At 55.5% G+C, this 13,087-nt stretch overlaps 1 protein-coding gene across 2 annotated transcripts in view; it reads left to right on the top strand.

The window, feature by feature from the left end:
• Positions 1–13,087, top strand: part of KLHL29 (kelch like family member 29) — a 161,630-nt gene that overhangs the window by 130,513 nt on the left and 18,030 nt on the right. For both annotated transcript variants that reach the window (XM_051974077.1, XM_051974078.1), the window contains one exon: positions 5,508–5,646. In XM_051974077.1, the coding sequence (XP_051830037.1) occupies positions 5,508–5,646 (139 nt within the window). The remainder of the gene's footprint in view (positions 1–5,507; positions 5,647–13,087) is intronic.

The following is a 13,087-nucleotide window of genomic DNA, read 5'->3' as shown; positions in this document are numbered from 1 at the left end:
AGTCCTGACTATTCTGGCGTCTAGAGAGTCCTGACTGTGTTGTAGTGTCTAGAGAGTCCTGACTATTCTTGCGTCTAGAGAGTCGTGACTGTGTTGTGGCGTCTAGAGAGTCCTGACTCTGTTGTGGCGTCTAGAGAGTCCTGATTATTCTGGCATCTAGAGAGTCCTGACTATTCTGGCGTCTAGAGAGTCCTGACTATTCTGGCGTCTAGAGAGTCCTGACTATTCTGGTATCCAGAGATTCCTGAGTGTGTTCTGGTGTCTAGAGATTCCTGACTATTCTGCTGTCTAGAGAGTCCTTGCTGTGTTCTGGTGTCTAGAGATTCCTGGCTGTGTTCTGGTTTCTAGAGAGTCCTGGTTGTGTTCCAGTGTCTAGAGATTCCTATGTTCTGGTGTCCAGAGAGTCCTGAATGTTTTCTGGTGTCTAAGTTCTGATGTTCTAGAGTTTACAGTCTAATAACCAAATCCTCCATCATCTGTGGCCTCCATCTGTCTTGGTGTACTGTAGTCTGTCCCATATCCTTATGGCCAGAACACAGCCAGGACTCTCTGGACACCAGACCAGTCAGGACTCTCTAGACTCCAGAACATATCCAGGACTCTCTGTACACCAGAACACAGTCAGGATTCTCTAGACGCCCAGAACACAGTTAGGGCTCTCTAGACGCCAGAATAGTCAGGACCCTCTTATCTCCAGAACACAGCCAGGACTCTCTGTACACCGGAACACAGTCAGGACTCTCTAGACTCCAGAACAATCAGAATTCTAGAATCCAGAACACAACCAGGGCTCTCTGGACACCAGAACACAGCCCTGACTTTCTAGACACCAGAACATAGCCATGACTTTCTAGACTCTAGAACACAGCCAGGACTCTCTAGACACCAGAACACTCAGGACTCTCTAGACAGCAGAACAATCAGAACTCTAGACACCAGAACACATCCAGGACTCTGTACATCAGAACACAGCCCGGACTCTCTGTACATCAGAACACAGCCCGGACTCTCTAGATACCAGAACACAGCCAGGACTCTTTAGACACCAGAACAGTCAGGACTCTCTAGACTCCAGAATACAGCCTGCACTCTCTGGACACCTTAACTGTCAGGACTCTGTAGACTCCAGAACACAGCCAGCACTCTCTAGATACCAGAACAATCAGGACTCTTTAGACACCAGAACACAGTCAGGACTCTCTAGACGCCAGAATAGTCAGGACTCTCTAGACGCCAGAACACAGCCAGGACTCTCTGTACACCAGAATACAGCCAGGACTCTCTGTACACCAGAATACAGCCAGGACTCTTTAGACACCAGAACACTCAGGATTCTCTGGACATCAGAACAATCAGAACTCTAGACACCAGAACACATCCAGGACTCTCTGTACATCAGAACACAGCCCGGACTCTCTAGACACCAGAACACAGTCAGGACTCTCTAGACACCAGAACACAGCCAGGACTCTCTGGACACCAGAACAGCCAGGACTCTCTAGACACCAGAACACAGCCAGCACTCTCTGGACACCTGAACGGTCAGGACTCTGCAGACTCCAGAACACAGCCAGGACTCTCTAGACACCAGAATACAGTCAGGACTCTCTAGACGCGAGAACACAGTCAGGACTCTCTAGACGCCAGAACACAGCCAGGACTCTCTAGTCGCCAGAACACAGCCAGGACTCTCTAGTCGCCAGAACACAGCCAGGACTCTCTAGACGCCAGAACACAGCCAGGACTCTCTAGACGCGAGAACACAGTCAGGACTCGCTGTACACTAGAACACAGCCCTGACTTTCTAGACACCATAACAAAGCCAGGACTCTCTAGACAGCAGAACTCCAAATTTGTACCCCTCACAGTTCACCAGACCTACTCAGGTTTGTGGGGAGGAGCAACGGCTCAGGAAGTCATACAGCAAATATGTCCATTTCTTGGGTGGAGAAAGGCCCAGAGAAGGAGCAGCTCCTCTCCATGCCCACAGGGGGCTTATGGACTCCTCTGTAGGAGCTCCCCCCATAAAAAGTTGTGTCTTCCAACGTAGGACATCCTTGGGGATGGGGGAGGGTCATAGACATACACAGGGCTCCCCCCCCATTCCTGCCTTGGCAGATACGTCACCGCTCTGGCCCTTCAATACAATGGCCCCTGCATACCAAGTGCCCCCAGTGGCTCTGATCTTTGGTTTCTCTTTTTTATAAACCCCAAATCAAGTGACCTAGACAGGAAATAAGTTCACTCTGACAACTGAGCAGAGGATAAATCCAAAGAGATGACTCTGTCTTCCTTCCACTGGGTTGGGGGGAAAGGGGGCTACCAGACTTAAGCATAACCCTCTGGGCGCAAGCTGACCCATTCCCCCTCTTGGAATGAACTCCTAGAGATAGTAAGACCAAGTCCAGCCAGTCTTAGCTCTCGAGGAGTTAATATCCTAATGAGGGAGACAGCATGCCTAAAGTAATGGCTTGTCTACACCGATGAGGGGTATAGACAAGTATAAAACAGATAAAGGAGAACCCCCAGGAAGTTGCTGGCAGTTGGTGGGCCCGGGAGAAGTCTCCTGCACACAGGGGTGCCTGTGATGAAGTGTCAGTGAGACTAGGGATTCCGAGAGCAGGAGGCAAGAAGGGAGAGCCTGGCGGGCGGGGGGGATGAAGGGCTGGAGAGAGGAGATGCACACGAGGTGCTCGGTCCTTGCTTGCTGGAGTATCCCTTCTTCCTCCTCTTCCACACCCTCTGGCCTGGCACAGAACAAGGCGGCTCGACTGCTTTCAGGATGACAGTCCCCAGACAGGTCTATTCCCTGGGTCATCCGCTTGTGGTTCTCCATCTGGAGCGGTTTCTCGGATGAGGTTCTTAGATCTAGCAGCCTGCTTTCCCTTTGTTCACTCTTTGCTGTTTCCTGAAAGTTTTACTAGAGCTTTTCTGTCTTTCCCCCGCACTTCACACAGTCATTTACACTCTCAGCTGCCACGTCTTTCTGCGTGGCAACAAGTCCGAAGGTTTTTCCTTCCGTAGCCTCCTCATAGTCACAAATACTTTACATCGGGTAAACTTTGCTAGGAAATGGAGACAGTCGGAGTCAATGTCTTTTCCTTTATCCATTTTCTTGTTTTTCTTTTTTAAGACAATAAAAGTCTGTGCGAATTGGTCAAGTTGGGACTGTTTGTGATTTGTCACAGAATCTTCTCGTCTTTATGCTTTTATGCTTGCCCATCTTTCTGACACACTGCTGACTCTTGACGGCCGTGCTGCACACAGAAGTAAATGAGTGACCAGTCGGCCCTTCCCTGTGTGTTGTCAGTCTCACTGTTGGAATAGGACCATTTCTAGAGCCTCCCCTTTCCTGGACATTTCTGAGTGGTCTGGCCAGGACGTTGATACACTCTGGGCACGTCACCTGCTTTCTCAGAGTCTGGAGGGGTCGTGGTAGTTTCGTGGCTCTTGTGGACTTTATCGCCTTTGACCCCAGGCAGAACCATCCCGACCGCTCCTTGGCAAGCCGGCCAGGTGCGCTCGTTTGAGCTGGTGCAGCTCCGGTCCCATTTTTTAGTGAGGATGGCACTCTGACAGTGGTTCAGCCCCACAGAGAGTCAGAGCTCTCACTGTTAAAGACTGCCAGGTAAGTCGTGGGAGCCCCCTCGCCCTCTCTTCTGCCACGAGCGAAGGTGCAGCCGCAGACCCAGACCTGTTTTGTGTCCTTGGTCGCAGTGACCGTTTCCCAGTGGCTGACAGCTGAGAGCCTGAGAACAGGACGGATTGTTAGGGCTGTCTTGATGCAGCCACAAAGAAGCCTGGCTTTGGAGCTCGGGGCTGGGGTCCAGACCCCTCCTCCGAGGCTTGCTCCCTGTGTGACCTTAAGTAAATAATTGGTTGTCCCTGAGCCTGCAAACCGGGCTCGGTGGCCTGGGAGCTGTGTGAGGGCCTGGATGCAGAAGAAGAAGCTCCCACGGGGCCGGGTCATTGTGGTGCCAGGTGAAGCGGGACAGGTCCTAGGAGAGGGCCCAAGTGGCAGTCGGGACTGGAGGCGGCGAGGTGGGCTTTCCGGAGCAGGTGGAAGTGGGTCAGGGCCATGGAGCATGGCTTAGGTTTGGCGATATAGAGGAGTTGGGGTGGGAAAGGCAGACACGTCCGGAGCCCACCTGGGAGAACAGACTCTCGGATGAAAGCCCTGGAGGGGGCCCAACACTCCCCCTGGACTGGCGGAGGAGTGGTTTCTCACCCCCAAGCAATAAGGACCTTCTGGAGAAGCCGGGTGCTGCACTGGCTGCCAGAGCCCCAGAGGCAGGAGCAGCTGAATTCAGATTCAGCCCAGACACTCACTAGCTGAAGGACCAAGTCACTCCCCCCCAAGGGGAGGCTTTGAGGGAATGAGGAAGGGAACCTTGCGGTTCAGGGAGCTCATCTTGGCAGGGTACAAAGGAGGAATAAATACAGAGCAGAAAGCCCAAAGAGACCAGTGGGAGGTGGTCCAGGTGAGAGGCCGGGAGGGCCGCACTAGGAAGATGGAGCCGATTCCGGGAGCACCGATAGGACTCGGTGGCGGGAGGGGGAGGCGAGAGAGAGCAAGGTTGTGGCCCTGGGTCCCTCCACATTGGGGGTCTGCCCGTCTGCTTCAGCTGAGGTGATTTAGGTACTCCTGGCTGAGCCCCCGCTGCGGCAGCCCGGCCTCCTTCCTGCCCTCCTCCCAGGCAGGGCCTCCCCCACTTGTTGGGGGAGTCTCCAAGAGGGTGCCGTAGCCTCCCGGGGGGGCACCTGGGGCCGGAGACCACAGGCAACATATGCTTTTCTGGGCAGTGGGTGCCAGGCGAGGGTAGGTAGTGCTGCCCCGGCCCTCTCCTCTTCTGCTCCCCCATTCCTGCTCCTCTGCTGCAGCTCTCGGGGCTCACTGGAGCTGCAGGAGCAAGAATACCTCCGAGCTAAAAAAGCAGAAGGGGTCCTCGTCCACACCTAGACCCCCTTGCGACACGGGAGGAGATGCAGGAGGGGCGCCAGTGGCGGCGGCTCTGGCGGGCTCAGCCCCCCCAGCTGCCGCCAGATGCCCCTGCCACGCTCGCCCATGAGCCGCGCTGGCTCTGTGCCATCCCCTGCGCCCATCGCATCCTCACCCATCGTAATCATGCCATCTGGTGGGAGAAACGCTGTCCCTTGGGCGGGGGCAGCCGCGGGCTCCCGAGAACGAGCCCTCTGTGTTTCTGACTAATCCGTGGGGAAACCTCGTTTATGTTTTAACTTTTCCGGTCCGAGTGGTTTGCTGCTTGCTTTTAAAAGTGCTGGTCCTGGGGGCTCTCTCACCCCCAGCTCCTCCCGCCGCTGCCTGTCTGACACCTCTTGTCTGTGACTCCTTTTGACCGTCAGTGTTGAGTCAGTCTTGCCAAGACAGTGTCCGGTACTTCCGATTTCTCGCCTTCTCGGCCCCCCAAATCGGAAGCCGAGCCCCCCGAAGCCGCCGGCCCCTCGCCTTAATGGGATCTGGCCTGTCTGTCTTCTCTGTTCTGCAGAAATGTTGAAGGAGTTGAACCAGCAGCGGAAAACGAAAGAGTTCACAGACCTGAAAATTATTGTTGACGGCAAAGTGTTTGAAGTCCACCAAAATGTGGTAGCTTCCTGCAGCTTGTATCTCAAGGACCTGATCAAAAGGTTTGCTCCCCTCCAGCCGCGATCTGGTCTCCTCCTCTGTAGGACGCATTGTGTGGCTTCTCTCCCCCCTCTCTTGCAGGTCCCGAAGAGTGACTCTCCTCTCCCAGAGCCAGCAGCCAGGCTGTCCGCCTCCGTCACGGGGGCCCCGCCCCGCCTCCAGTCCGCCCCTTCCCCTCATCTCCGCCACCCCTAAAGGGACTCAGAGAGCCAAACTCAGCCCAAGGGAAGCGCCCGCAGAGGCGGCCCAAGGGAAGCTCGCTGCAAAGGCGGCCCAAGGCTGCGGGGGCCAGACCCACAATAGCAGGCGCCCCATCACATCCCACTTCCCACCGGCCCTCGGGGCGCCGCTCGTAGAGCACCGTGGGCTGCGGGCGCCTCTGTCTGGGAGGACCGGCACCCAGCCCCTCCCGCCCCTGGACTGCTCCTGGAGTAGCGGCCGCCCCTGCTCTCCCTCTGAGAGTGCGGGCAGACTGACCCTATTGCATGCATGCAAGCAATTTGTCTCCGTCCCACTGACTTCTCGATTCCCGTCCTTCGTGTCCTGGCAGAGAACCGTGGGCAGCCCCAGCCCGGGACCCACCCGGTGAGTCAGAGTGGCAGGTGCCCGTCCCCCGTCCCCCATCAGCACATTAATGCCACCGGACGCTTGCCTTGCAGCACCCTCCCAGCAGATGCCGGGCCCAGAACACGCTGCCAGCCACCAGCTAACACCCCCGTGACTGCCTTTTGTTTCAGGGCGGCCCTTGGGCCGGTGTCTCCTTTCCACACGGTTGTGTCCCGAACCTAAAGCTCTACCTGGATCTGTGTGACTCCTCTGATGTCATCCCACCCTGGCATTATCCACCTTTCAGAGCGGGTCCAACCCCAAGGAGGGCTGGGGAGAACTCGGGAGCTGGGCCTTCTCCTCCCCCCTGCCTCCCTTTCATCAACCAGCATTTATTCAGCTCCTACTATGTGCAAGGTTATGCTTGGTCCCAGGGAACACAGGCAGCAGTGAGCAGTCCTTGTCCTCCTGGGGATGCATTCATGTACAAAGATGAGTGGAGGGTGGGGAAGGAAAGAACTGAGTTCTTCCTAAAGTCCCTGCCTAATTAGGAACGGAGAGAGGGAGGAAGTGGGGAAGGGGGGGATGAAGAAGGAAGGAAGGAGGGGAAGGAGGGGAAGGAAGGAGGGGAAGGAAGGAGGGGAAGGAGGGGAAGGAAGGAAGGAAGAAAGGAGGGGAAGGAAGAAGGAAGAAAGGAGGGGAAGGAAGGAAGGAAGAAAGGAGGGGAAGGAAGGAAGGAAGAAAGGAGGGGAAGGAAGGAAGGAAGAAAGGAGGGGAAGGAAGGAAGGAAGAAGGAGGGGAAGGAAGGAAGGAAGAAAGGAGGAAGGAAGGAAGGAAGAAAGGAGGGGAAGGAAGGAAGGAAGAAAGGAGGGGAAGAAGGAAGGAAGAAGGAGGAAGGAAGGAAGGAAGAAAGGAGGGGAAGGAAGGAAGGAAGAAAGGAGGGGAAGGAAGGAAGGAAGAAAGGAGGGGAAGGAAGGAAGGAAGAAAGGAGGGGAAGGAAGGAAGGAAGAAAGGAGGGGAAGGAAGGAAGAAAGGAGGGGAAGGAAGGAAGGAAGAAAGGAGGGGAAGGAAGGAAGGAAGGAAGGAAGGAAGGAAGGAAGGAAGAAAGGAGGGGAGGAAGGAAGAAAGGAGGGGAAGGAAGGAAGGAGGGGAAGGAAGGAGGGGAAGGAAGGAAGGAAGGAGGGGAAGGAAGGAAGGAAGAAAGGAGGGGAAGGAAGGAAGGAAGAAAGGAGGGGAAGGAAGGAAGGAAGAAAGGAGGGGAAGGAAGGAAGGAAGAAAGGAGGGGAAGGAAGGAAGGAAGAAAGGAGGGGAAGGAAGGAAGGAAGGAAGGAAGGAAGAAAGGAGGGGAAGGAAGGAAGGAAGGAGGGGAAGGAAGGAAGGAAGGTGGGGAAGGAAGGAAGGTGGGGAAGGAAGGAAGGAAGGAAGGAGGGGAAGGAAGGAAGGTAAGGAAGGAAGGAGGGAAGGTAAGGAAGGAAGAAGGTGGGGAAGGAAGGAAGGAGGGGTGGGGAAGGAAGGAAGGAGGGGAGGTGAGGGAAGGAAGGAGGGGAGGTGAGGGAAGGAAGGAAGGAAGGTGGGGGGGAAGGAAGGAAGGAAGGTGGGGAGGGAAGGAAGGAAGGAAGGTGGGGAGGGAAGGAAGGAAGGAAGGTGGGGAGGGAAGGAAGGAAGGAAGGTGGGGAGGGAAGGAAGGAAGGAAGGTGGGGAGGGAAGGAAGGAAGGAAGGTGGGGAGGGAAGGAAGGAAGGAAGGTGGGGAGGGAAGGAAGGAAGGAAGGTGGGGAGGGAAGGAAGGAAGGAAGGTGGGGAGGGAAGGAAGGAAGAAGGTGGGGAGGGAAGGAAGGAAGGAAGGTGGGGAGGGAGGAAGGAAGGAAGGTGGGGAGGGAAGGAAGGAAGGAAGGTGGGGAGGGAAGGAAGGAAGGAAGGTGGGGAGGGAAGGAAGGAAGGAAGGGGGGAGGGAAGGAAGGAAGGAAGGAAGGTGGGGAGGGAAGGAAGGAAGGAAGGTGGGGAGGGAAGGAAGGAAGGAAGGTGGGGAGGGAAGGAAGGAAGGAAGGTGGGGAGGGAAGGAAGGAAGGAAGGTGGGGAGGAAGGAAGGAAGGAAGGTGGGGAGGGAAGGAAGGAAGGAAGGTGGGGAGGGAAGGAAGGAAGGAAGGTGGGGAGGGAAGGAAGGAAGGAAGGTGGGGAGGGAAGGAAGGAAGGAAGGTGGGGAGGGAAGGAAGGAAGGAAGGTGGGGAGGGAAGGAAGGAAGGAAGGTGGGGAGGGAAGGAAGGAAGGAAGGTGGGGAGGGAAGGAAGGAAGGAAGGTGGGGAGGGAAGGAAGGAAGGAAGGTGGGGAGGGAAGGAAGGAAGGAAGGTGGGGAGGGAAGGAAGGAAGGAAGGTGGGGAGGGAAGGAAGGAAGGAAGGTGGGGAGGGAAGGAAGGAAGGAAGGTGGGGAGGGAAGGAAGAGGGGGGGAAGGAGGGGAGGAAGGAAGAAGGTGGGGAAGGAAGGAAGGAAGGAAGGTGGGGAAGGAAGGAAGGAGGGGAAGGAAGGAAGGAAGGAAGGAGGGGAAAGAAGGAAGGAAGGAAGGGGGAAGGAAGGGGGAAGGAGGGAGGAAGGAAGGAAGGTGGGGAGGAAGGAAGGAAGGAAGGTGGGGAGGAAGGAAGGAGGGGAAGAAGGAAGGAAGGAAGGAAGGGGAAAGAAGGAAGGAAGGAAGGGGGGGAAGGAGGGGAAGGAAGAAGGGGAAAGAGGAGGGAGGAAGGAGGAAGAAAGAGAAATAAGGAAGGAAGGAGGAAGAGGAAAGGAAGGAAGGAAGGGGAAAGAGAAATAGGAAGGAAGGAAGGAAGAAAGAGAAATAAGGAAGGAAGGAAAAGTAGAGAAATAAGGAAGGAAGGAGGAAGAGAAATAAGGAAGGAAGGAAGGAAGAGAAATAAGGAAGGAAGGAAGAAGAGAAATAAGGAAGGAAGGAAGAAAGAGAAATAAGGAAGGAAGGAAGAAAGAGAATAAGGAAGGAAGGAAGAAAGAGAAATAAGGAAGGAAGGAAGAAAGGGAAATAAGGGAGGGAGGGATGGAGGGAGGGAAGGAGGAAGGAAGAAAGGAAGGAAGGAGGGGAAGAAGGAAGGAAGGAAGGAAGGAAGGAAGGAGGGGAAGGAAGGAAGGAGGGGAAGAGGGGAAGGAAGAAGGGGAAGGGGAGGGAAGGAAGGAAGAGAAATAAGGAAGGGAGGGAGGGAGGAAGAAAGAGAAATAAGGAAGGGAGGGAGGAAGGAAGAAAGAGAAATAAGGGAGGGAGAAAGAGAGGGAAGGAGGGGAGGGAGGGAGGGAGGAAGGAAGGAAGGAAGGAAGAAGGAAGGAAGGAAGGAGGGGAGGGAGGGAGGGAGGGAGGGAAAAAGGAGAAAAGGAAGGCAGAAGAGAATGAAGTCTCTCAACTATTTACTATGTACTGTGCCTATGCTAAGTGTCTGAAAGTCCAGCTACACCCAGTCCGTGCAGGGCTCTAAGAGCCAAAAAAAGCAGCCTCTATTTGATCCCAGAGGCCCTACTGAGGCCAGAGTGACTTGGTCAGACCTAGGTCTTGGGAAGAGCCAGGCTGCGGCTCAGGGCAGGTGCTTTGAAGGTGGCTGACCCAGCTGAGGGTTCTGGGCTGATGGAGACGGTGGCTCTAGGAGCAGAGAGATGTTGGATTTGAGCCATTGTGGAGACTGAGTCAACAACACTGGGCAAAGGCCTGGAAATGAGAGGTGAGAGGAAAGAGATGGGGATGACACCACAGAAGAGGGGCTGAGCAACATGGTCACCACTTTGGCTCTGGAGGGGAGGGGTCACCAGGCCCTCCAGTCAGAAGTGCCCTCCTCTCCTGTTTCTCTTCATTTCCCCGGACTTCCTCCCCCCCTCAGCTTCTTTCCTCTCAATGTCTCTGCTTTCCTCTCCCTCTCTCTTTATCTCTCTGTATCTCTGTCTGTCTCTCTCTCTCTCTCTTCCCCCTCTCTCCCCTCTTTCCCCTCTCTCCCCTCTCTTCCCTTCTCTTTCTCTTTCCTCCTTCCTCTCTTCCTTCCCTGCCTCTTTCTCTCTCTCTCTCTCTCTCACTAAGACTGAGTTTCCACAGACTAGGGAATCTCTCACCAGCCCCTGGGCCTCCAGCAAGACCCTCCCAGAGCAAGGAGAGAGAAGTGGGATGAGGGTTTGCAGGAAGCCACTGTCCACCTAAGGGCCAAGCAGTGATCCAATGGGATGTGTTTGGGGAGAGAGTAGAATCAAGGAAGCTGGCGAAGTCTCTTTCAGGAGAACAGGCCAGAGGGGCGAGTGGGGCTGCCTTGGAGGACATAGCAACCCTGCCCTTCGGGCCTTCAGGCCCTTCTGGGGACAACAGAGACCGCCCAGTGAGCCATAGAGCCCCTTCCAGCCTGACAGACTCCTGATAGGAGCCTCTGAAAAAAGAGGCATAACCCCAAGCGTGGTGCTTGGTTTGAGGCTTTCTTTGGAGGAGAGCAGCTGAATCAACTCTGGAGGACGTGGGTCATCCCTTCCAGCCTCCTTTCTTGCTGAGTCTCCCAGGATGACTCCCAGAATAGTTAGGGCCTCCACCTCATCATCTCTATGTGCCTGGCCACGGACCCCCCGCTTCCCTGAAGGTCCAAGGGAGCCAGAGGACATCTGTTGGTCTGGCCAAGTGGTCTTGGGGGTGAGTGGGCAGCTGCTGGTATTGCTGCTCCCAGAGGAGCCCAGCACAGTCTGGGCTGGAAAGGTCAGGAAGGTTTCCTAGAGACTTGGAGCAGGCCTGGGCCAGAGGAGAACACTTCAGCCATAAGGAGCTGCCTGGAGTGGGGCAGGGAGCGAGCGTGTGAGCTCGGAAGAGCCCAAGGGGGCTGGGCCAGAACCAAAGGTTCCTGGGAGCTAGATGTAGAGCTCACCCCATCCTTGGAGCTAAAACCTGGCACTCAGCCCCAACCCTAGAGCTAGAATGTGGAATACAACCCAATCCCTGGAGTTAGAACATGGAACTCGGCTCCATGCTTGGAACTAGATCATGGAATTCAGCCCAACCCCTAGAGCTGGAACATGGAGCTCAGCCCCAATCCCTGGAACTAGAATGTAGAATTCAGCCTAATCCCTGGATCTAGAACTTGGACCTCAGCCCCTTCCTTAGAGTTAGAACATGGAGCTCAGCTCGATTCCTGGAGCTGGAACACAGAACTCAGCCACATACTTGGAAGTAGATCATGGAATTCAGCCCAATCCCTGGAGCTAGAACATGGAGCTCAGTCCCAATCCCTGGAGCTAGACTATGGAGTTCAGCCCAATTCCTGGAGCTAGAATATGGAAATTAGCCCAACCCCTGGAACTAGAACGTGGAATTCAGCCTAATCCCTGGATCTAGAACGTGAACTTCAGCCCAATCCTTGGAAGTAGAATGTGGAGCTCAGCCCAGTCCCTGGAGCTGGAACATGGAGCTCAGCCCTATCCTTGGAGCTAGAATGTGAACCTCAGCCCTATCCTTGGGGCTAGAACTTGGAGCTCATCCCATCCCTGGAGCTAGAACATAGAGCTCATCCCATCCCTGGAGCTAGAACATAGAGCTTATCCCATCCCTGGAGCTAGAATGTGGAGTTCAGCCCAATACTTAAGAGCTAGACTGTGACCCTCAGCCCCACTCCTTGGGGCTAGAACTTGGAATTCTTCCATCCCTAGAGATAGAATGCGGAATTTGGCCCCCATCCTTGGAACTAGAATGTGGAATTCAGCCTAATCCCTGGATCTAGAACGTGAACTTCAACCCAGTCCTTGGAAGTAGAATGTGGAGCTCAGCCCAATCCCTGGAGTTGGAACATGGAGCTCAGCCCAATCTCTGGAACTAGAATGGGAACCTCAGCTCCGTCCTTGGGGCTAGAACTTGGAGCTCAGCCCATCCCTGGAGCTAGAACATAGAGTTCAGTCCAATCCTGGAGCTAGAATGTGACCCTCAGTCCCCCCTCCTTGGGGCTAGAACTTGGAGCTCATCCCATCCCAGGAGCTAGGACATGGAGCTCGCCCGGTTCCTGCCAGAACAAGGTACCAAATGGGCAGACAGCTCCCAGGACAGAGCTCTGGACCCAGTCCCACTCTGGAGACAAAACCTTCCCACAAGACAGGTGCCTCCACGTGGCCCCGGGTCACGCCACTTGCTGGGAATGTTGCCCTCTCTGTCCATGCATCCACGAGCAGGAGGCCCTCTCCCGGTGCCGGGCGAGCTGGCCCAGCACTGGCTTGGGGGGGACCTTTGGCCCCGCCTGGAAGACAGCTCACGTTGGAGGTTGCACTGATGCTCTCGTCTCAGGGGGCCACGCCAGAATTACTGAATGCTCCTGAGAGCCGGAAGGAACGTGGAATCGGCAGTTTGGAGTGGCCCCAGGGGAGGCTGGGAGGTCTTCTGCACTTCCTGGAGGTCCCATCCACAAGAGGCACCAAGCTGCTGTCAGGGTTCAGGGAGGTCTCCCCGTCCCATTCCTGCCAGACCAGCCAGGGCTGAGGTGAGGAGCCGGCTGGTTAGTTTTCTGCTGGAAGAATTGGAAAAGGTTCCAGAGGCTCCCGGGGCCCCAGGCCCCAAGGGTTGGCAAGAGAAAGGATGCAAGGTCTGACCTCAGGAGGCTTGACCAAGTAGAGGCAGCCCTGCCCCAAGGCTGACCAGAGAGGTCAGTAATAGGTGGGAAGACCCCAGTGCCCCAGGATAAAGCATGGCTCCAACCTCTCCGATGTGAGGATGAACAGAGTTCTAGGCCCATCAAGAGGAAAGGTCTCCCTGGGCTGACTGTCCCGAAGGCTGAGCCGTGTGGTTCCAGGATGCCTCCTCTCGGCTCTGGCCACTGCCAAAAGTGTGGTGGTCTGGGACATCCGGAGAGCTGGGGGATGGAAAAGCCAAAGGGTCTTCTGTGCCGGAGGGATGAGCCACTCTGCT

Source organism: Antechinus flavipes, chromosome 2, assembly GCF_016432865.1.
Source record: "Antechinus flavipes isolate AdamAnt ecotype Samford, QLD, Australia chromosome 2, AdamAnt_v2, whole genome shotgun sequence".
Taxonomy (NCBI): Eukaryota; Metazoa; Chordata; class Mammalia; order Dasyuromorphia; family Dasyuridae; genus Antechinus; species Antechinus flavipes.
Note: the sequence above shows the minus strand (reverse complement) of the source record. Positions and strands in the feature narration are given on the sequence as shown.